Raw genomic sequence first — 23,207 nt, 5'->3', positions numbered from 1 at the left:
AAGAGGATAGCTAGAGAAAGGGTTGGCCCACTCAAGGACAAAGGAGGAAAGTTATGCGTGGAGTCAGAGAAAATGGGTGAGATTCTTAATGAGTACTTTGCATCAGTATTCACTGAAGAGAGGGGCATAGTGGATGTTGAGGTTAGGGATAGATGTTTGATTATTGTAGGTCAAGTCAGCATAAGGAAGGAGGAAGTGTTGGGTATTCTAAAAGGCATTAATGTGGACAAGTCCCCAGGTCTGGATAAGATCAATCCCACATTACTGAGGGAAGTGAGAAAAGAAATAGTTGAGGCTTTAACAGATATCTTTGCATCATCTTTGAACAAGGGTGAGGTCCTGGAGGACTGGAGAATTGCTAAATGCTGTCCCTTGTTTAAAGAAGGTTAGCAGGAATAACCCGGGTAATTATAGACCTGTGAGCCTGACATCAGTGGTAGGAAAGCTGCTGGAGAAGATACTGAGAGATAGGATCTATTTATATTTGAAAGAAAAATGGGCTCATCAGTGATAGGCAATATGGTTCTGTGCAGGTAAGACCATGTCTTACCAACTTAATAGAATTCTTTGAGGAAGTGACAAAGTTGATTTTTGAGGGAAATGTTGTCGATGTCATGTACACAGACTTCAGTAAAGCATTTGATAAGTTTCCCCATGGTAGGCTGATGGAGAAAGTGAAGTTGCATGGGGTCCAGGGTGTACTAGCTAGATAAAGAACTGGCTGGGCAACAGGTGACAGAGAGTAATAGTGGAAGGGAGTTTCTCAAAATGGAGACCTGTGACCAGTGGTGTTCCACAGGGATCCGTGCTGGGACCACTGTCGTTTGTGATACACATAAATGATCTGAAGGTATAGGTGGTCTGATTAGCAAGTTTGCAGCTGACACTAAGAATGATGGAGTAGCAGATAGTGAAGGGAACGGTCAGAGAATAAGGCCGAATATAGATAGATTGGAGAGTTGGGCAGAGAAATGGCAGATGGAATTCAATCTGGGAAAATGCGAGGTGATGCATTTTGGAAGATCCATTTCAAGAGAGAACTATACAGTAAATGGAAAAGGCTTCAGGAAAATTGATGTACAGAGAGATCTAGATATTCAGGTCCATTGTTCCCTGAAGGTGGCAATGCCAGTCTCTAGAGTGGTCAAGAAGGCATACAGCATGCTTTCCTTCATTGGACAGGGTATTGAGTACAAGAGTTGGCAGATCATATTACAGTTGTCTAAGACTTTGGTTCGGCCACACCTGGAATACTGTGTACAGTTCTGGTCACCACATTACCAAAAGGATGTGGATGCTTTGGAGAGCATGCAGAGGAGGTTCACCAGGACGTTGCCTGGTATGGAGGGTACTAGTTATGAAGAGAGGTTGAGTAGATTAGGATTATTTTAATTAGAAAGACAGAGGTTGAGGGAGGACCTGAATGAGATCTACAAAATCATGAGAGGTATGGACAGGGTGGATAGCAAGAAGCTTTATCCCCAAAGTGGGGGAGTTAATTACTAGGGGTCCCGAGTTCAAAGTGAGAGGGGAAAAGTTTAAGGGAGAAATGTGTGAAAAGTTCTTTTTCTCAGAGGGTGGTGGGTGTGGTACGTGTTGGCTGTGGGGGTGGTAGGAGCGGGAACGATAGCATCATTTAAGATGTATCTAGACAGATACATGAATGGGCAGGGAGCAGAGGGATACAAACCCTTAGAAAACAGGCAACAGGTTCAGATCGATTGATGCATGCCTGGAGGGCCGAAGGGCCTGCTCATGTGCTGTAATGTTCTTTGTTGTTTGTTCAGTCCTGGGGGATTGATCATTCCTGTCATGTTTTGCACTTTTACACTCAACTGTAAGTGAACTTGATTGGCATGGTTGGTTGGGTGAATATTTGATTTACAATGCAGAGTGAGGACAACAGTGAGGGCTCAATTCCTGCACTGGCTGAGATTACCATGAAGGACTCTTCTTCTCAACCTCATCCCTCACCTAAGGCATGGTGACCCTCAGATGAAACCACTCCCAGTCATCCTGCTAATGAAAGAGCAATGACTATATATTTTTTTAAAAACTCAGTTCTCTCCCCATTGGGGAGTTGGTTTCTGGACAGAGTCTAGAAGGGGAAGTGAAAACTGATATTTGTGCTAAACTATAGATTTGCAATCAACCTTTGTAAATCTCTGAAAGCTTTTTCTGCTTGATTTAACAGATGGGGTATGGGTGTTTGAAACAGCAACAACATATACACCTATTTATACACAGACCAACAATCACTGTGTAATGATGCCTTGCAATCAATGCCAAGCACCAATATAACACATCACGAAGGAGAGAATGGCCTGGCTCAGTCTGATTGGACATCGTTTTATATTAGTTGCACCCTCATGTTAGGGTTCCATCCGGGATGTGTGGTGTAATGACCGACAGCAGCCCCAGGGACAATCTGGGAAGTATTTGAGAATGCAGATACCTCAGGTTCAGTGAGTGACAGGATCTAACACCAAAATCGCCAGGTGGAACCCAGTTTCTGTGAAACAATCAGAGCAGGTCGATAGTGAAGGCTGTTTTCTGCCACTAAGGTAAACACTCTGCCCTTCCCACATCATTACGTTAATAACTGGTTAGTAAACTAGAATCTTGGCTCAAACTGAAAGCAATATAAAGAGGCAAGGAGCAGATGCTGGGGAGGATAGGATTCATTGAAAATGAGAGCTCTGCACAAACAGCCCCATTTCACACAGTTCGGGATCAGCCAATTCTCATGTTTTGTTACAGCAGTTGTGCGTTTTCCTTCCCTCACAATATAATGCACTACTTTTAAATTAAACTAGAGTCAAATGATAGCAGAGCACTTCCACCACAATAAAACAAGTGAATCAATGGACCATGACCAAAATGGATGAGTTGGGCTCATTCTAATGCATTTGTTTTCAGATCTGAGGCCAAGTTACAAAGGCAATATTCAAATGGGGAATCTTCAGAGCTGAGCATAAATTTACAATGTGTTCCACACAGGCTGGAGTTTAACTTCGAGCTGCCGCTGCGCAGCTCATTTAGTTTACTGTAGGATCAAAGCTTGACAGCAGCAATGACAGGATCCTTATCTGGCCTGATCCAGCTGTGATGCTTGTTAGTCTGGGTTCCACCCTCACAAACTGCAGTAAAGGACCATCTGAAACATCATGGGAAGATAGGATCAGGCTCAACCAAACCACTGTCCATTTCTACCCCTCCACAGTCCCAGAGTTCACCTATTGCACTGATTCACAGCCTTGATATCAAAGTCCCTCCACCATGTCTTCCCTCCCTAACTATGTGATCTCCTGGAATGGGTTGAATCAGTATCGTTTAGTTAAGGGTTAAGGTCTCAGTTGTGTTGGAAAAGTACAAAGCGAAAGACAAAGATGAGGGATTTGCAGCAATCTTCAGCCAGAAGTGCCGTGTGTGATGATCCATCTTGGACTCTTCCAGTGGAACCCAGCATCACAGATGTCAATCTTCAGTACAGCCAATTCGATTCACTCCACGTGATATCAAGAAACAGATGGAGATACTGGATACTGCAAAGTCTACACGCTCTGACAACATTCTGGCAATTGTACTGAAGACTTGTGTTCCAGAACATGCCGCTCCCCTAGCTGAGCTGTTCCAGTACAGTCACAACACTGGCATCTACCCGACAATGTGGAAAACTGCCCAGGTATGTCCTGTACATACAAAGCAGGACAAATCCAACCCGGCCAATTACCACCCCATCAGTCTACTCTCGATCATCAGTAAAGTGATGGAAGGGGTCACCAACAGGGCTATCAAGCAGCACTTCCTCAGCAATAACCTGCTCAGTGACACCCAGTTTGGGATCCCCCCAGGGTCACTCAGCTCCTGACCTCATTACAGGCTTGGGTCAAACATGGACAAAGGAGCTGAATTCCAGAGGGAGGGGGACAGCCCTTGACATCAAGGCTGCATTCGACCGAGTGTGGCAGCAAGGACCCCTAGCAAAACTGCAATAAATGGGTATCAGGGACAAACTCTCCACTGGTTAGAGTTATACCTGGCACATAGGAAGGTGATTGTGGTTGTTGGAGTCATCTGAGCTCCAGGATATCTGAGCAGGAGCTCCTTAGGGTACTGTCCGAGACACAACTGAAATTACTCCACAAAGGCCAGTATTCATCACCGGTTCCCCCCTTTATTTACACAGGGAGAGTCCTTGACACTGATCCAGCTCCCTCAGAGTCAGCTCTCAGAGTGAACAGAACCCCTGACATTCCTGATAATTTATTTAATTTTTTTCATTTTTAATTTTCCCCCACACTACCGCCTAACAGCGATAGTGCTTACTTTTCCTCAGCCTCCATGTGTAGGTGTCGGACCCAGTGAAGAACAAGTGTGCAAATCTTTATTTATATTCCACCACCAAGTGACCAGTGACAAGCAGTGCCCTTCACATCAAAGGGCAATGCTGTGTGATCAAACAGTGAAGGGGAGGGTAGGGACTAAATCAAAATAGAGTTGGAGGGGGAAATAATGCACTCCACTCCCTGCGGCGCCCACCTCTCCCTGAACAACTCCAGGGTGTTGGTGGACACTGTGTGCTCCTTCTCCAAGGACACCTGGGCCCTAACGTAACCCCGGAAGAGGGGCAGGCAGTCGGCCCTAACAACGCCCTGCCTGGACCTGCTTTGTTAGAATTAGAATTTGTACATTATGGAAACAGGCCCTTCAGACCAACAAGTCCACATTGACCCTCCGAAGAGTAACCTACTCTATATTTACCCCCGACTAATAATCTACACAATGGACAGTTTAGTATGGCCAATTCACCTGATCCGGACAGTTTTAGATTGTGGGAGGAAGCCCACGTGGACATGGGGAGAATGTGCAAACTGCACACAGACAGTTGCCCGAGGCTGGAATTGAAGCTGGGTCCCTGTTGCTGTGAGACAGCAGTGCTAACCACTGAGCTACTGTGCTGTTTATGTCCAGTTTGGCCAGGCCCAGGAGCAGACCCACGAGGAGGTCCTCAGACCTGCCCTTCCCCCTCTGTAACGGGTGCCGAAGATCAGGAGCGTGGGACTGAAGTGTAACCAAAAACAGAGAAGAAGGTTTTTTAGAAAATCAAAAAGGGAGTGCAAACATCCAAACTCCCTCTATAAATGGTCCTGGACCCACAGCATCACAGAACAAACAGTTGGGCTGGGGGCACTCCTGTTTATTTTTTTAAATTTTTTTAATTTAACCCCCACACTCCCGCCTAACTGCGGTAGTGCTTATTTTTCCCCAGCACCCATGGTGTGTGTGTGTAGGTGTGAGACACAGTGAGAGACACAAACTGCACGAATCTTTATTCAATTTCCACCACCAGGAAGATAGGAAAAACACCCGAGTGGCCAGTGACAAGCACTGCCCTTCACATCAAAGGGCAATACTGTGTGATCAAAACAGTGAAGGGGAGGGTATGGACTAAATCAAAATAGAGTTGGACGGGGAAATATTGCACTCCACTCCCTGCAGCGCCCACCTCTCCTTGAACGACTCCAGGGTGTTGGTGGACACCGCGTGCTCCTTCTCCAAGGACACCCGGGCCCGAACGTAACCGCGGAAGAGGGGCAGGCAGTCGGCCCTAACGACCCCCTCCACGGCCAGCTGCCTGGACCTGTTGATGGCCAGTTTGGCCAGGCCCAGGAGCAGACCCACAAGGAGGTCCTCGGACCTGCCCTCCCTCCTCCGTACCGGGTGCCCGAAGATCAGGAGCGTGGGACTGAAGTGCAGCCAGAAACAAAGGAGGAGCTTTTTAAGAAAATCAAAAGAGGGAGTGCAAACGCCCACACCCAATATATACATGGTCCACGGACTCCACAGCGCCACAGAACAAGCAGTTGGGCTGGGAGTCCGTGAACCACCGCAATCTGTGGTTGCAGGGGACTGCTGCGTGCAGCACCCTCCACCCCAGATCCCCGAGAGAAAGGGGGAGGACTCCCGCGTAGAAAGCCCTCCACTGGGGATCCCCACCGCCCGGTGGCAAATGGGCACGCCAAGGCGTGTCCGGATGGTGGATGAGGGAGGAGAGGTGGACGGTGTGCAGCAGCAGTCGATACTGGGCCCGCCCTTTTACCCCCTGGAAGGGAACAAAATTAAAATTCTGGAGGTGGCTCAGGTTGTGGGGCACAGGCTCCCGCAGGACCTTGGGGCCAATGTCAAATTCCGTCTGTGCTGGGGTGGCACTCTTGTTTATATCTGATAGCCAGGAATCTCTGATTTGGCTAAGTTACCAGCCCCAGTCAGGGAACTGCTACTCTATGAGGTCCACCTGGCTGACCTCGTTACAGTCAGTACAACAACCACCTTCAGCTGCTTCATCAATGACCTTCCCTCCGTCATGAGGTCAGACATGGGAATGTTCGCCGATAATTGCACAATGTTCAGCCCCACTCACCACTCCTCAGATACTGAAGCAGTCCATGTTCAAATGCAACATGATCTGGACAATATCCAGGTTTGGGCTGACAATTGGCAAGTAAACATTCATGCCACACAAATACCAGGCAATGACCATCAACAATAAGACATAATATAACCACTGCCCTTTGACATTGAATGGTGTTACCTCTGTCAACATCTTTTGGGTTATCATTGACCAGAAACTCACTAAGTAAGCACAGTGGCTACCAGGACAGATCAGAGGCTGGGACTCCTGCAGCAAGTATCCTCCCTCCTAATCCCCCCAAAGCCTGTCCACCATCTACAAGACACAAGTCAGGAGGGTGATGGAATACTCCCCACTTGCCTGAATGGGGGCAGCTCAAACAACACTCAAGAAACTCAACACCATCCAGGACAAAGCAGCCCCCGCTTGATTGGCCCCACAGCCACTCCTTCCATCACTGATGCTCAGTAGCAGCAATGTGTACCATCTACAAGATACACTGCAGAAACTTTTGGTGAGATCCTCAGAACAGCACCTTCCAAACCCACGGCCACTTCCATCTGGAAGGGCAAGGGCAGCAGATGCATGGGAACACACCCCCTGCAGGTTCCCCTCCAAGTTACTCACCATCTTGGGCAAGTAAAAATGACCAAGGAATGCTGGGTGTAGTCAGTAATGCCTGGTGAATAATAAAACCTAAAGGCGCTATATAACTACAATGCGTTTGTTGATGCAATCCCAGTATAAACAAATTGTTGAGAGGTTTTACTAAGCTTCACTTTGTATAGGATCTGGAGGAGCAGGTGATAGTCTTGGTCTGAATTTATGTGACATTGTTTCACTCATCAACCCCAACAACACATAGTCAATCATTTCCCAAAGTCACTCACCTCCGAATTCAGGAGACAATGAAAGAGAAAGATGAAAAATCCCTAAAAACAAGAGAAAGGAACATTCAATCAGAAACAGCAAATTACCAACATCTCAAATACAATGACACTTCAAACAGAAAGAGGAGGAGAATAGTCAAGCTGCCAGGATGAAATATGATTGGATGGTGATGGGGAATTTGGAAAGGGACCGCGTGTTTGGTCCAGGCATCACGGGTTTGGCACAAGGTGGTGGGAGGTCCTCACTGGGCAAGATCTATACCCACTCCAGAAGGTGGGCAGGAGGGTCATCCCAGAATGGGACTGGCAGTGTTCCTGGAAACCTGGGCAGCATCTCCCACTCCATCCTCATTCCACCACCGCACCCCCCCACTGCACCCCCCCCCCCCCCCCCCCACACACACACACACACACACACACACACAGACACACAACATGCCCAGTGCCTCCCGCACCCTCCCCCTCCTGCTCCCTCCCCTTCCCGCTTCCTCCCCTCCCCCTCCCACACCCTCCCCTCCCCCTCCCACACCCTCCCCTCTGGGTGCAAACTCTGGCCTACACCCTCTGTGACTTAGGTTCTAATTCAGCTTAGACTAAAGGATATCTTTATTTCCCTGTGTGTCTGCTGTTTGGGGTTCATCTCCTATCTTTAATAAAAAGCTAACTCCACCCTGTCCTCACTGTCTTATATCATGGTGCCGCTGTGGTGAATGGATAAAGGAGTAATTCAACACCGACTGGGACTGAGTCACCTCGTCTGTTATTAAAGACAGTCTGCCTCTGACTCTGTGTGACACCTCTCTCCCTTGTGCTACCAGACAAGGCGTTAATACAAACTCTCTGCCTTACTACAGCCTGCCATCTTAGTGATGGCTGCTTCAGCTCTCTCCACACACTGTCTGATTCATCATCTCCATTCCTGCCCCTAATTGGACAGAAAACTCAGCTCCAAAACATGGACATTTCTTGCTCAGTATCTGCCTCCCCAGCCTCCAACCCTGAGGGGAGTTTCCGAGATGGAAATAGATCAGCCAAGAGCAAACTGAAGGGCAGACCAGGCTCAGGGGGCTCATTGCTCTCCCAATGTTTTTTAATGTATTTATAGGATGTGGACCTTTATTGCCCATCCAGAGGGCAGTTAAGGGTCAATCACGTTGCTGTGGGTCTGGAGTCACATGTAGGCCAGACCAGGTAAGGATGGCAGTTTCCTTCCCTAAGGAGTTTGGTGAAGCAGCTGGGTCTTTCCAACATCCGACAGAAGCTGCAAGGTCACCCCGACACTACCTTCTTATTTGTTTGTATGTCACTGAAATTAGATATCACCGTCTGACACGATGGGATTTGAACCCCTGTCCCAGCATGTTGGTCTGGGGGGGGTTTCTGAATTGCTGTTAGAGTAACATTCTGACAAAGTCATGGCCTCCCTCATGAGCCCACAGTCCACACTGCCAATCTGAGGAGTGGAGCGACGATTGTCACTATCCTTTAGGATGACACAATTTTACTATGTACCCTGTGTCCCATAATCCTGCCCCACCTGATGAAGGAGCAGTGCTCTGAAAGCTAGTGCTTCCAAATAAACCTGTTGGACTATAACCTGGTGTTAAGATTAGAGTGGTGCTGGAAAAGTACAGCAGGTCAGGCAGCACCCAAGGAGCAGGAAAATTGACGTTTCGGGCAAAAGCTCTTCATCAGGAATGGACTCTTCATCAGGGCTTTTGCCCGATTTTCCTGCTCCTCGGATGCTGCCTGACCCGCTGTGCTTTTCCAGAGCCACTCTAATCTTGACTCTAATCTCCAGCATCTGCAATACCCACTTCCACCTATAACCTGGTGTTGTGTGATTTTTAACTTGGTCCACCCCAGTCCAACATCCCGTAAGATGGTCAGTGCATCAAGGAATAGGTCACCCAGAATCACTTGTTCAATCTGAGTGCCTTTTCAGTGCAATTCTGGGTTACAGAACCACACTGCAGTTACCTGGAAAGAGTTGAACAATGCAAAGATGTACTGAAAGACGATGGCGTAGTTATTGACTGACAGTACTCCACACACCCAGGATATCCCCAAGATTGGCAGCAACACTGCTACCGCTTTGGCTGTTAATCTGTAAAGGAAAGCAAAGATGTGAGCACAACTCACTCAACAAAACTCATCCTTTCACAGGGACTGCCGTATTAACATCGAGTCTTGTTTGAAGAGATGCATGAGCATGAGACCAAACAGAGATCAAGTACAAGTGATGGTTATAGGTTGTCTGCGAGGTGCTGTCGTGGTTAAAAACCCAGAAGCCCAGGTCAATGTCCTGGAGGAAGGAGGGTGAATCTTACATTGGCAAATGGTGAAATATGAATTAATTAAAACAATTGGAACAGAGAGCTGGCTGAGTGATGACCCATCGTCGATTGTCAGGAAAACCCATCTAGATCACTAATGTCCTTTAGAGAAGGAAACTGCCATCCTTACCTGGCCTGGCCTCCATGTAACTCCAGACCCACAGCAATGGTGTCGACTCCTCACTCCCCTCTGGGCAATCAATGCTGGCCCAGTCTGTGACACCCAGTCGCCATGAACGAAGAACGGGACAATTGGCCAAAGCAGTTGACCGGGTGATTTTGTCCACATGGGGATGATTGTGTGGTGTGAACTAAAACTGAAACTCATTGGAAAAGAAAGGAACATTGGAAAAGACAAGAAAATAACTACAGCTATGGAAATGTATGAAAAGGCCAGGCTTGGACCATGGGCAGAATTTCTCACTGAAATGCTGCAGGGGGTGGGGGGGGTGCAGAAGAAGGATTTTCCAATGAGACTTGTGCTTGAATAGAAACACAATTGTTTTGAAGACAGCAGCAGCAGACAGGCATTTAGCAATGGGGCATGTGCAAGGCACTGAGCTGTAACAGACAAAATGGTTCATAAAATTGTGAAAGATCAGCCAAATGGTAAATTAGCGTCTGCACTGGCCTGGGTTGTAGGTGCAAATAATTCAGAGTCTGCAATGGGAGGATACAGTCCATATCCATTACTGGAAATCCTGAAGTTCCTTCAGTAATAAACGATCAGCTCCCAGCTTGGAAATGGGCTACAATTAGTTTGATTTGTTTGGCATTTTAATGCAATACACTGTGGCCGAAAGGCTTTTATTAAAGCTGAGTCTCGGAAAGGATTCAGCAAGACATGATGGAAGGACAATGGAAACCTGCCTTAATCACAGAGACGTGGTTTATTTTAAAAAGAAGAGACTTAAAGAGTATAGATGCTCAGGAAAAGTTACTGGAAAAGACAGAAAATAATAATTGCGCAGCATGGGGACTAGACGATTAGATTCCTTACAGTGTGGAAACAGGCCCTTCGGCCCAATAAGTCCACACCGACCCTCCAAAGAGTAACCCACCCAGATCCATTTCCCTCTGACAAATGCAACTAACACTATGGGTAATTTAGCACGGCCAATTCACCTGACCCGCACATCTTTGGACTGTGAGAGGAAACCCACACAGACACAGGGAGAATGTGCAAACTTCACACAGTAAGTCACCCATGGCTGGAATCAAACCTGGTTCCCTAGCACTGTGAGATAGCAGTGCTAACCACTGAGCCACCATGCTGCCCCAAACAGCTACACTTCAGCTATAATTGGCATCTTTGTTGGGAATGGATTAAATTTTATAACTCCCTCAGATTCTGTACATTTATAATCCAACAGATCTTACAAGTTCCCCTCCAAGCCCCTCACCATTCTGACTTGGAAACATATCACCGTTCTTTCACTGTCACTGGTTCAAGATCCTGGAATTCCCTCCCTCAGGGCATTGTGGGTCTACCCACAGCACATGGACTGCACCGGCTCAAGAAGGCAGCTCACCCCCACCTTCTCAAGGGGCAACTAGGGACGGGCAATAAATACTGGGCCAAGTCAATGAGACTCATGTCCCATGAGTGACAAAAAAAACATGCATTGGAGGGTCAGTGCTGAGGGAGTGCCACACTGTTGGAGGGTCAGTACTGAGGGAGTGCCGCACTGTCGGAGGGTCAGAGCTGAGGGAGTGCCGCACTGTCGGAGGGTCAGTGCTGAGGGAGTGGCGCACTGTCGGAGGGTCAGTGCTGAGGGAGTGCCACACTGTCGGAGGGTCAGTGCTGAGAGAATGACGCACTGTCAGAGGGTCAATACTGAGGGAGTGCCACACTGTCGGAGGGTCAGTACTGAGGGAGTGCCGCACTGTCGGAGGGTCAGTGCTGAGGGAGTGCCGCACTGTCGGAGGGTCAGTGCTGAGAGAATGACGCACTGTCAGAGGGTCAATACTGAGGGAGTGCCGCACTATCGGAGGGTCAGTACTGAGGGAGTGCCGCACTGTCAGAGGGTCAATACTGAGGGAGTGCCACACTGTCGGAGGGTCAGTACTGAGGGAGTGCCGCACTGTCAGAGGGTCAATACTGAGGGAGTGCCACACTGTCAGAGGGTCAATACTGAGGGAGTGCCGCACTGTCGGAGGGTCAGTACTGAGGGAGTGCCGCACTGTCGGAGGGTCAGTGCTGAGGGAGTGGCGCACTGTCGGAGGGTCAGTGCTGATGGGCTACTGATGACTTGTCCAACATTTATTTTTTAAATAAACATCAATAAGTCATACTTTCCGTCTATTAGTAGAGGTGGAAGCTCGCTGTGTACAAGTTGCTGCTGCTGCCTCTGTATTACAGCATTATCTACGGCTCAAAATGCATCGGATTAGCTGTGAAGTACTTTGAGATGCCCAGAGGTTGTGAAAAGGATGATGGGAATGCAGTTTTCTTTCACTGGTTCTCTGTCACCAACCAATTCAGTCACATTTGGCAATTAGACTGCAAAATCCTGCATTTGCTCCCAGTGTCACAGACAATTAACATCTCCAAAGATGCCTGCTAGTCATTCCATTAACACACCCTGACTCCAGAAATAGAAGCATAACCATGTCCAATATTATCTACTCAGTGTGACACCCAGTATCTCCAAGTATTACACTGTAGCCACTCTGGTTCCCTCATTCACGGAATGAAATAAACTCAGTACCTTCCCCAAACTGAGGGAGAGAGTGCACACATTTCACCTCACTCTCTTCTCGTGAGAGTGTCTTCATTTCACACTCAGCATTCTCAGGCACGGTGTGGGCAGGATGTGTCTGAGGAGCATGTTGGCGTGAAGTCAGCCTGACTTGTTCCAATTAATTAAAGTATTACACCGTTCTGTATGGGCTCCTGATCTGAACTTTGATTGGATGTGACACTTCTCTCTGTGGTGACTTTGCTCTTGCTGAGGGAAAGTGTTTGGAAATTATAATTAAAATTAAATGAATTTGCAAGATTGAATTCTAAGTGAACAAAATGAAACGTTTTTTTATTATTAATTCATGGTATTTGAGCGTGGCTGGCTGGGCCAGCATTTATTGTCTCTCCATGACCATTCCTTGAGAAGGTGCTGCTGCTTTTTTGAGCCACTGCAGTCCATTTGACACGACAACATTCGCCATTGGTTATACCCTCGATACCTCAATTTAATGGCAGCCATCCGGGCAAGTGGGGAGTATTTCATCACACTTGTGCCTTGTAGATGGTGGATAGGATTTGGGGAGTCAGAAGGTCGCAGGATTCCCAGCCTCTGACCTGCTCCTGTAGCCACTGTGGTTTTGTGGTGAGTCCAGATCAATTTCTGGTGCATGGTAACACCAAATTGGTCATGGGGGAAATCAGTGACTGTAAGGGATCTATATGGACTTCAGTAAGGCGTTCGACAAGGTTCCCCATGGGAGACTGATGTGCAAGGTTAGATCTCATGGAATACAGGGAGAACTAGCCATTTAGATACAGAACTGGCTCAAAGGTAGAAGACAGAGGGTGGTGGTCGAGGCCTTGTCAGACTGGAGGCCTGTGACCAGTGGAGTGCCACAAGGATCAGTGCTGGGTCCACTACTTTTTGACATTTACATAAATGATGGCACGGTAGCTCAGTGGTTAGCACTGCTGCCTCACAGCACCAGGGTCCCAGGTTCAATTCCAGCCTTGGGCGACTGTCTGTGTGGAGTTTGCACATTCTCCCCATGTGCTCTGGTTTCCTCCCCCAGTCCAAAGATGTGCAGGTCAGGTAAATTGGCCATGCTAAATTGCCCATAGTGTTAGCTGCATTAGCCAGAGGTGGGTGGGTTGCTCTCCAGAGGGTCGGTGTGGAGTTGTTGGGCCGAAGGGCCTGTTTCCACGCTGTAGGTAGTCTAATCTAATGTTTAATATAAATGATTTGGATGCGAGCATAAGAGGTATAGTTAGGTTTGTAGATGACACCAAAATTGGAGGTGTAGTGGACAGCGAAGAAGGTTACCTCAGATTACAACAGGATCTGGACCAGATGGGTCAATGGGCTGAGAAGTGGCAGACAGAGTTTAATTCAGATAAATGTGAGGTGCTGCATTTTAGAAAAGCAAATTTTAGCAGGACTTATACACTTAATGGTAAGGTCCTAGGGAGTGTTGCTGAACTAAGAGACCTTGGAGTGCAGGTTCATAGCTCTTTGAAAGTGGAGTCGCAGGTAGATAGGATAGTGAGGAAGGCGTTTGGTATGCTTTCTTTTATTGGTCAGAGTATTGAGTACAGGAGTTGCGAGGTCATGTTGCCACTGTACAGGACATTGGTTAGGCCACTGTTGGAATATTGCGTGCAATTCTGGTCTCCTTCCTATCGGAAAGATGTTGTGAAACTTGAAAGGGTTCAGAAAAGATTTACAAGGATGTTGCCAGGGTTGGAGGATCTGAGCTACAGGGAGAGGCTGAACAGGCTGGGGCTGTTTTCCCCGGAGCGTCGGAGACTGAGAGGTGACCTTATAGAGGTTTATAAAATTATGAGGGGCATGGATAGAATAAATAGACAAAATCTTTTCCCTGGGGTCGGGGAGTCCAGAACTAGAGGGCGTAGGTTTAGGGTGAGAGGGGAAAGATATAAAAGGGACCTAAGGGGAAGCTTTTTCACGCAGAGGGTGGTACGTGTATGGAATGAGCTGCCAGAGGAAATGGTGGAGGCTGGTACAACTGCAACATTTAAAAGGCATTTAGATGGGTATATGAATAGGAAGGGTTTGGAGGGATATGGGCCGGGTGCTGGCAGGTGGGACTAGATTGGGTTGGAATATCTGGTCGGCATGGACGGGTTGGACCGAAGGGTCTGTTTCCATGCTGTACATTCCCGTGACTCTTGGACTCTATACCAACACTGAATGTCAGGCATGAGGGTTAGATACTCTGTTATTTGATTAACAGTGCATGGTGCGTGGGTGTCGCGAACATTCCTGGCCACAAATGTGTTTTAGATGATAATACACAGGAATCTCGAACATATCAGGCACAGACTGCCCTATTTCTAGAGGTGTTGTGACTGGAAATGAACACTGCAAGTGAATGTGGAGCAGTGGGAATGAATGTTCTGCCCATGGACTGCACATTACTCACAATAAGGGGAAGGTGCTGTATACAGGGGCACGGTGCTGTATACAGGGGCACTGTGCTGTACACAGGAGCATGATGCTGTACACAGGGGTACGGTGCTGTATTGGGGGAATGGTGCTGTACAAAGGGGCACAGTGCTGTACAAAGGGGCACGGTGCTGTATACAGGGGCACTGTGCTGTATACAGGGGCACTGTGCTGTACACAGGAGCATAGTGCTGTATACAGGGGCATGGTGCTGTACAAAGGGGCACGGTGCTGTATACAGGGGCACTGTGCTGTACACAGGAGCATGATGCTGTACACAGGGGTACGGTGCTGTATACAGGAGCATGATGTTGTACACAGGGGCACGGTGCTGTACACAGGGGCACTGTGCTGTACACAGGAGCATGATGCTGTACACAGGGGCACGGTGCTGTACACAGGGGCACTGTGCTGTACACAGGAGCATGATGCTGTACACAGGGGCACTGTGCTGTATACAGGGGCATGATGCTGTACACAGGGGCACGGTGCTGTATTGGGGGAATGGTGCTGTACAAAGGGGCACGGTGCTGTATACAGGGGCATGATGCTGTACACAGGGGCACGGTGCTGTATTGGGGGAATGGTGCTGTACAAAGGGGCACGGTGCTGTACACAGGGGCACAGTGCTGTACACAGGGGCATGGTGCTGTATACAGGGGAATGGTTCTGTACACAGGGGCATGGTGATGTATACAGGGGCATGGTGCTGTACACAGGGGCATGGTGCTGTACACAGGAGGGGCATGGTGCTGTACTCAGGAGGGGCATGGTGCAGTACACAGGGGCATGGTGCTGTATACAGGGGCACAGTGCTGTATACTGGGACATGGTGCTGTACTCAGGAGGGGCATGGTGCTGTACACAGGGGCATGGTGCAGTACACAGGGGCATGGTACTGTATACAGGGGCACAGTGCTGTATACTGGGACATGGTGCTGTACTCAGGGGCACGGTGCTGTATACAGGGGCACTGTGCTGTATACAGGGGCATGGTGCTGTACACAGGGGCACGGTGCTGTATTGGGGGAATGGTGCTGTACAAAGGGGCACGGTGCTGTACACAGGGGCACGGTGCTGTACACAGGGGCATGGTGCTGTATACAGGGGAATGGTGCTGTACACAGAGGCATGGTGATGTATACAGGGGCATGGTGCTGTACACAGGGGCATGGTGCTGTACACAGGAGGGGCATGGTGCTGTACACAGGGGCATGGTGCAGTACACAGGGGCATGGTGCTGTATACAGGGGCACAGTGCTGTATACTGGGACATGGTGCTGTACTCAGGGGCACGGTGCTGTATACAGGGGCACTGTGCTGTATACAGGGGCATGGTGCTGTACACAGGGGCACGGTGCTGTACACAGAGGCATGGTGCTGTATACAGGGGAATGGTGCTGTACACAGGGGCACGGTGCTGTACACAGGGGCGTGGTGCTGTATACAGGGGCATGGTGCTGTATACAGGGGCACTGTGCTGTATACAGGGGCATGGTGCTGTACACAGGGGCATGGTGCTGTACACAGGGGCACTGTGCTGTATACAGGGGCATGGTGCTGTATACAGGGGAATGGTGCTGTACACAGGGGCATGGTGATGTATACAGGGGCATGGTGCTGTACACAGGGGCATGGTGCTGTACACAGGAGGGGCATGGTGCTGTACACAGGGGCATGGTGCAGTACACAGGGGCATGGTGCTGTATACAGGGGCACAGTGCTGTATACTGGGACATGGTGCTGTACTCAGGGGCACGGTGCTGTATACAGGGGCACTGTGCTGTATACAGGGGCATGGTGCTGTACACAGGGGCACGGTGCTGTACACAGAGGCATGGTGCTGTATACAGGGGAATGGTGCTGTACACAGGGGCACGGTGCTGTACACAGGGGCGTGGTGCTGTATACAGGGGCATGGTGCTGTATACAGGGGCACTGTGCTGTATACAGGGGCATGGTGCTGTACACAGGGGCATGGTGCTGTATACAGGGGCACTGTGCTGTATACAGGGGCATGGTGCTGTACACAGGGGCACAGTGCTGTTTACAGGGGGACGGTGCTGCATACAGGGCCACGGTGCTGTACACTGGGGCACGGTGCTGTACACAGGGGCATGGTGCGGTATAAAGGGGCACGGTACTGTAAACAGGGGCACGGTGCTGTACACAGGGGCATGGTGCTGTAGACAGGGGCACGGTGCTATATACAGGGGCACGGTGCTGTATACAGGGGCGCTGTGCTGTGGACAGGGGCCAGGTGCTATATACAGGGGGATAGTGCTATACACAGGGGCACTGTGCTACATACAGGGGCACGGTGCTGTATACAGGGCACCGTGCTGTATACAGGGCGCGGTGCTGTATACAGGGGCACGGTGCTGTATACAGGGGCACGGTGCTGTATACAGGGGCATGGTGCTGTATACGGGGCACTGTGCTGTATACAGTGGCACATGCTGTATACAGGGCTACGGTGCTGTAGACAGAGGCACAGTACTGTATACGGGGCACTGTGCTGTATATAGGGGCACGGTGCTGTATACAGGGGCACGGTGCTGTTGACAGGGGCACGGTGCTGTATATAGGGGCACGGTGCTGCACACAGGGGCAGGGTGCTATATACAGGGGCACAGTGCTGTATATGGGGCACTATGCTGTATACAGGAGCACGTGCTGTATACAGGGCCACGGTGCTGTGTACAGGGGCACTGTGCTGTATAGAGGGACATGGTGCTGTAGACAGGGGCACGGTCCTATATGCAGGGCCACTGTGTTAAATACAGGGGCATGGTGCTATATACAGTGGCACGGTGCTGTATACAGGGACACGGTGCTGTAGACAGGGGCACGGTGCTGTAGACAGAGGCACGGTGCTGTATACGGGGCACTGTGCTGTATACAGGGGCACGGTGCTGTATACAGGGCTACGGTGCTGTAGGCAGAGGCACAGTACTGTATACGGGGCACTGTGCTGTATATAGGGCCACGGTGCTGTATTCAGGGCACTGTGCTGTATACACGGGCACGGTGATGTGTACAGGGGCACGGTGCTGCATTCAGGGGTGCTGTGCTGTTTACAGGGGCATGGTGCTGTATACAGGGGCATGGTGCTGTATACAGGGGCACGGTGCTGTATACAGGGGCATGGTGCTGTATACAGGGGCATGGTGCTGTATACAGGGCCATGGTGCTGTATACTGGGCACTCTGCTGTATACATGGGCATGGTGATGTGTACAGGGGCATGGTGCTGTATTCAGGGGCGCTGTGCTGTGTACAGGGGCATGATGCTGTATACAGGGGCACGGTGCTGTATACAGGGGCACGGTGCTGTATACAGGGGCACGGTGCTGTGTACAGGGATACGGTGCTGTATACAGGGGCACGGTGCTGTATACAGGGGCACGCTGCTGTATACAAGGGCACGGTGCTGTATACAGGGCACTGAACTATATACAGGGCCATGGTGCTGTATATGGGGCACTGCGTTATTTACAGGGATATGGTGCTGTATTCAGGGGCATGGTGATGTATACTGGGGCACGCTGCAATATATAGGGGCACGGTGCTGTGTACAAGGGCACTGTGCTGTATACAGGGGTACAGTGATGTATACAGGGGCATGGTGCTTTATACAGGGGCACGATGATGCATACAGGGCACTCTGCTGTACACAGGGGCACAGTGCTGTATACAGGGGCATGGTGCTGTATACAGGGCCACGGTGCTGTATACAGGGGCATGGTGCTGTGTACAGGGGCATGGTGCTGTGTACAGGGGCACGGTGCTGTATACAGGGGCATGGTGCTGTGTACAGGGGCATGGTGCTGTATACAGGGGCACCGGGCTGTATACAGGGGCATGGTGCTGTGTACAGGGGCATGGTGCTGTATACAGGGGTACAGTGATGTATACAGGGGCATGGTGCTGTATACAGGGCACTCTGCTGTAAACAGGGGCACAGTGCTGTATACAGGGGAATGGTGCTGCGTACAGTGGCATAGTGCTGTATGCAGGGCACTGTGCTGTATACACGGGCACGGTGATGTGTACAAGGGCATAGTGCTGTTTACAGAGGCACGGTGATATATACAGGGATATGGTGCTGTACACAGGCGCATGGTGATGTATACAGGGGCGCGGTGCTGTATACAGGGCTACGGTGCTGTATACAGCAGCACTGTGCTGTAGACAGGGGCACTGGGCTATAAACAGGGGCACTGTGCTATATACAGGGGCATGCTACTGTATACAGGGGCACGGTGCTGTATTCAGGGCACTGTGCTGTAGACACGGGCATGGTGATGTGTACAGGGGCACGGTGCTGTATTCAGGGGCGCTGTGCTGTGTACAGGGGCATGGTGCTGTATATAGGGCACGGTGCTGTATTTAGGGGCAAGGTGCTGTGTACAGGGGCATGGTGCTGTATACGGGGCACTGTGCTATATACAGGGGCACGCTGCTGTATACAGGGGCACGCTGCTGTATACGGGGCACTGTGCTATATACAGGGGCACGGTGCTCTATACGTGGAACTGCGCTATATTCAGGGCCATGGTGCTGTATACAGGGGCACGGGGATGTATACTGGGGCACAGTGCTATATACAGGGCCACAGTGCTGTATACAGGGGCACGGTGCTGTATACAGGTCCACGGTGCTGTATACAGGGGCACGGTGCTGTATACAGGGGCACTGTGCTGAACATAGGGGCACGGTGCTGTATACAGGTCCACGGTGCTGTATACAGGTCCACGGTGCTGTATACAGGGGCACGGTGCTGTATACAGGGGCACGGTGCTGTATACAGGGGCACTGTGCTGAACATAGGGGCACGGTGCTGTATACAGGTCCACGGTGCTGTATACAGGTCCACGGTGCTGTATACAGGTCCACGGTGCTGTATACAGGGGCACGGTGCTGTATACAGGGGCACGGTGCTATATACAGGGGCACGCTGCTGTATACGGGGCACAGTGCTATATACAGGGCCACAGTGCTGTATACAGGGGCACGGTGCTGTATAAAGGAGCATGGTGATGTATACAGGGGCACGGTCCTGTATACAGGGGCAAGGTGATGTATACAGGGGCATGGTGCTGTATATAGGGCCATGGTGCTGTATACTGGGCACTCTGCTGTATACATGGGCATGGTGATGTGTACAGGGGCACGGTGCTGTATTCAGGGGCGCTGTGCTGTGTACAGGGGCATGATGCTGTATACAGGGGCACGGTGCTGTATACAGGGGCACGGTGCTGTGTACAGGGATACGGTGCTGTATACAGGGGCACGGTGCTGTATACAGGGGCACGCTGCTGTATACAAGGGCACGGTGCTGTATACAGGGCACTGAACTATATACAGGGCCATGGTGCTGTATACGGGGCACTGCGTTATTTACAGGGATATGGTGCTGTATTCAGGGGCATGGTGATGTATACTGGGGCACGCTGCAATATATAGGGGCACGGTGCTGTGTACAAGGGCACTGTGCTGTATACAGGGGTACAGTGATGTATACAGGGGCACGGTGCTGTATTCAGGGGCGCTGTGCTGTGTACAGGGGCATGGTGCTGTATATAGGGCACGGTGCTGTATTTAGGGGCAAGGTGCTGTGTACAGGGGCATGGTGCTGTATACGGGGCACTGTGCTATATACAGGGGCACGCTGCTGTATACAGGGGCACGCTGCTGTATACGGGGCACTGTGCTATATACAGGGGCACGGTGCTCTATACGGGGAACTGCGCTATATTCAGGGCCATGGTGCTGTATACAGGGGCACGGGGATGTATACTGGGGCACAGTGCTATATACAGGGCCACAGTGCTGTATACAGGGGCACGGTGCTGTATACAGGTCCACGTTGCTGTATACAGGGACACGGTGCTGTATACAGGGGCACTGTGCTGAACATAGGGGCACGGTGCTGTATACAGGTCCACGGTGCTGTATACAGGTCCACGGTGCTGTATACAGGGGCACGGTGCTGTATACAGGGGCACGGTGCTATATACAGGGGCACGCTGCTGTATACGGGGCACAGTGCTATATACAGGGCCACAGTGCTGTATACAGGGGCACGGTGCTGTATAAAGGAGCATGGTGATGTATACAGGGGCACGGTCCTGTATACAGGGGCAAGGTGATGTATACAGGGGCATGGTGCTGTATATAGGGCCATGGTGCTGTATACTGGGCACTCTGCTGTATACATGGGCATGGTGATGTGTACAGGGGCACGGTGCTGTATTCAGGGGCGCTGTGCTGTGTACAGGGGCATGATGCTGTATACAGGGGCACGGTGCTGTATACAGGGGCACGGTGCTGTGTACAGGGATACGGTGCTGTATACAGGGGCACGGTGCTGTATACAGGGGCACGCTGCTGTATACAAGGGCACGGTGCTGTATACAGGGCACTGAACTATATACAGGGCCATGGTGCTGTATACGGGGCACTGCGTTATTTACAGGGATATGGTGCTGTATTCAGGGGCATGGTGATGTATACTGGGGCACGCTGCAATATATAGGGGCACGGTGCTGTGTACAAGGGCACTGTGCTGTATACAGGGGTACAGTGATGTATACAGGGGCACGGTGCTGTATTCAGGGGCGCTGTGCTGTGTACAGGGGCATGGTGCTGTATATAGGGCACGGTGCTGTATTTAGGGGCAAGGTGCTGTATACAGGGCCATGGTGCTGTATACGGGGCACTGCGTTATTTACAGGGATATGGTGCTGTATTCAGGGGCATGGTGATGTATACTGGGGCACGCTGCAATATATAGGGGCACGGTGCTGTGTACAAGGGCACTGTGCTGTATACAGGGGTACAGTGATGTATACAGGGGCACGGTGCTGTATTCAGGGGCGCTGTGCTGTGTACAGGGGCATGGTGCTGTATATAGGGCACGGTGCTGTATTTAGGGGCAAGGTGCTGTGTACAGGGGCATGGTGCTGTATACGGGGCACTGTGCTATATACAGGGGCACGCTGCTGTATACAGGGGCACGCTGCTGTATACGGGGCACTGTGCTATATACAGGGGCACGGTGCTCTATACGGGGAACTGCGCTATATTCAGGGCCATGGTGCTGTATACAGGGGCATGGGGATGTATACTGGGGCCCAGTGCTATATACAGGGCCACAGTGCTGTATACAGGGGCACGGTGCTGTATACAGGTCCACGTTGCTGTATACAGGGACACGGTGCTGTATACAGGGGCACTGTGCTGAACATAGGGGCACGGTGCTGTATACAGGTCCACGGTGCTGTATACAGGTCCACGGTGCTGTATACAGGGGCACGGTGCTGTATACAGGGGCACGGTGCTATATACAGGGGCACGCTGCTGTATACGGGGCACAGTGCTATATACAGGGCCACAATGCTGTATACAGGGGCACGGTGCTGTATAAAGGAGCATGGTGATGTATACAGGGGCACGGTCCTGTATACAGGGGCAAGGTGATGTATACAAGGGCACTGTGCTGTATACAGGGGCATGGTGATGTATACAGGGGCACTGTGCTGTATACAGGGGCATGGTGATGTATACAGGGGCACTGTGCTGTATACAGGGGCATGGTGATGTATACAGGGCACGGTGCTATATACAGGGGCACGGTGCTGTATACAGGGGCATGGTGATGTATACAGGGCACGGTGCTGTATACAGGGGCATGGTGATGTATACAGGGCACGGTGCTGTATACAGGGGCATGGTGATGTATACAGGGCACGGTGCTGTATACAGGGGCACAGTCAAAGGTTCAAGCTAGAATTTGGAATCACGTTGACCCATTCAGGCAGAGAGTCAGAAGGGAATACACAGCTAACAATGGGCTGTGGAGCAGCACAATGGAGGGAGTGAGATGGGTTTGAAATAAGGCAGGTCACCCGCAGAAGATCGGGAAACGAGGCAAGGAAGGTGAAGGAAAAGGTAGACGACATAACAAAAAATTAAAGGTGTTGTGACAGTCTTTGCAAAATGATGGAAAGCTAAACATCTAAACAGTAAAATTCACAAGATCTCAGCTGTGGGAAGACTGAAACAAGATTAATTTGTCTTTCTGAATAAGTTTGTAAGTTTGAGAGTTAAGCCCCCATCATACACTGTTAGGATCAGGACAGCACACAGAGTTAGATTCAGATTGCAGCTCCCTTGACACCATTTCCACCAAACAATCCCAGGATACCAACCCACGTTAGTCAAACAGATGGATTTGTCCTGACAATTAAACATGGTCACAATTAAAGCAAGCTTTTCTTTCTTGAATGTGAGATTTTTGTTGATTCAAATTTCACCATCTGCCAAGGTGGGGTTTGAACCCAAATTCCAAGCACATTAGCCTGGAATGCTGTGATTACAAACCCAATACCATGACCATGACCATGACA

General features: G+C 50.3%; 1 protein-coding gene across 6 annotated transcripts in view; it reads right to left on the bottom strand.

Annotated features, from left to right (window-relative positions):
- Positions 1-23,207, bottom strand: part of adgrd1 (adhesion G protein-coupled receptor D1) — a 324,854-nt gene that overhangs the window by 10,365 nt on the left and 291,282 nt on the right. For all 6 annotated transcript variants that reach the window (XR_011962991.1, XR_011962990.1, XM_072587673.1 and 3 more), the window contains 2 exons: positions 9,286-9,412; positions 7,306-7,347 (listed from right to left, as the gene is read on the bottom strand). Coding sequence is in view for 4 of the 6 variants with exons in the window: in XM_072587673.1 (XP_072443774.1) it covers positions 7,306-7,347; positions 9,286-9,412 (169 nt within the window). In the remaining 2 variants the exon portion in view is untranslated. The remainder of the gene's footprint in view (positions 1-7,305; positions 7,348-9,285; positions 9,413-23,207) is intronic.

The sequence above is a fragment of the Chiloscyllium punctatum genome, chromosome 17, assembly GCF_047496795.1.
Source record: "Chiloscyllium punctatum isolate Juve2018m chromosome 17, sChiPun1.3, whole genome shotgun sequence".
NCBI classification, from domain to species: Eukaryota; Metazoa; Chordata; class Chondrichthyes; order Orectolobiformes; family Hemiscylliidae; genus Chiloscyllium; species Chiloscyllium punctatum.
This window is presented reverse-complemented; position numbering and strand designations above follow the sequence as displayed.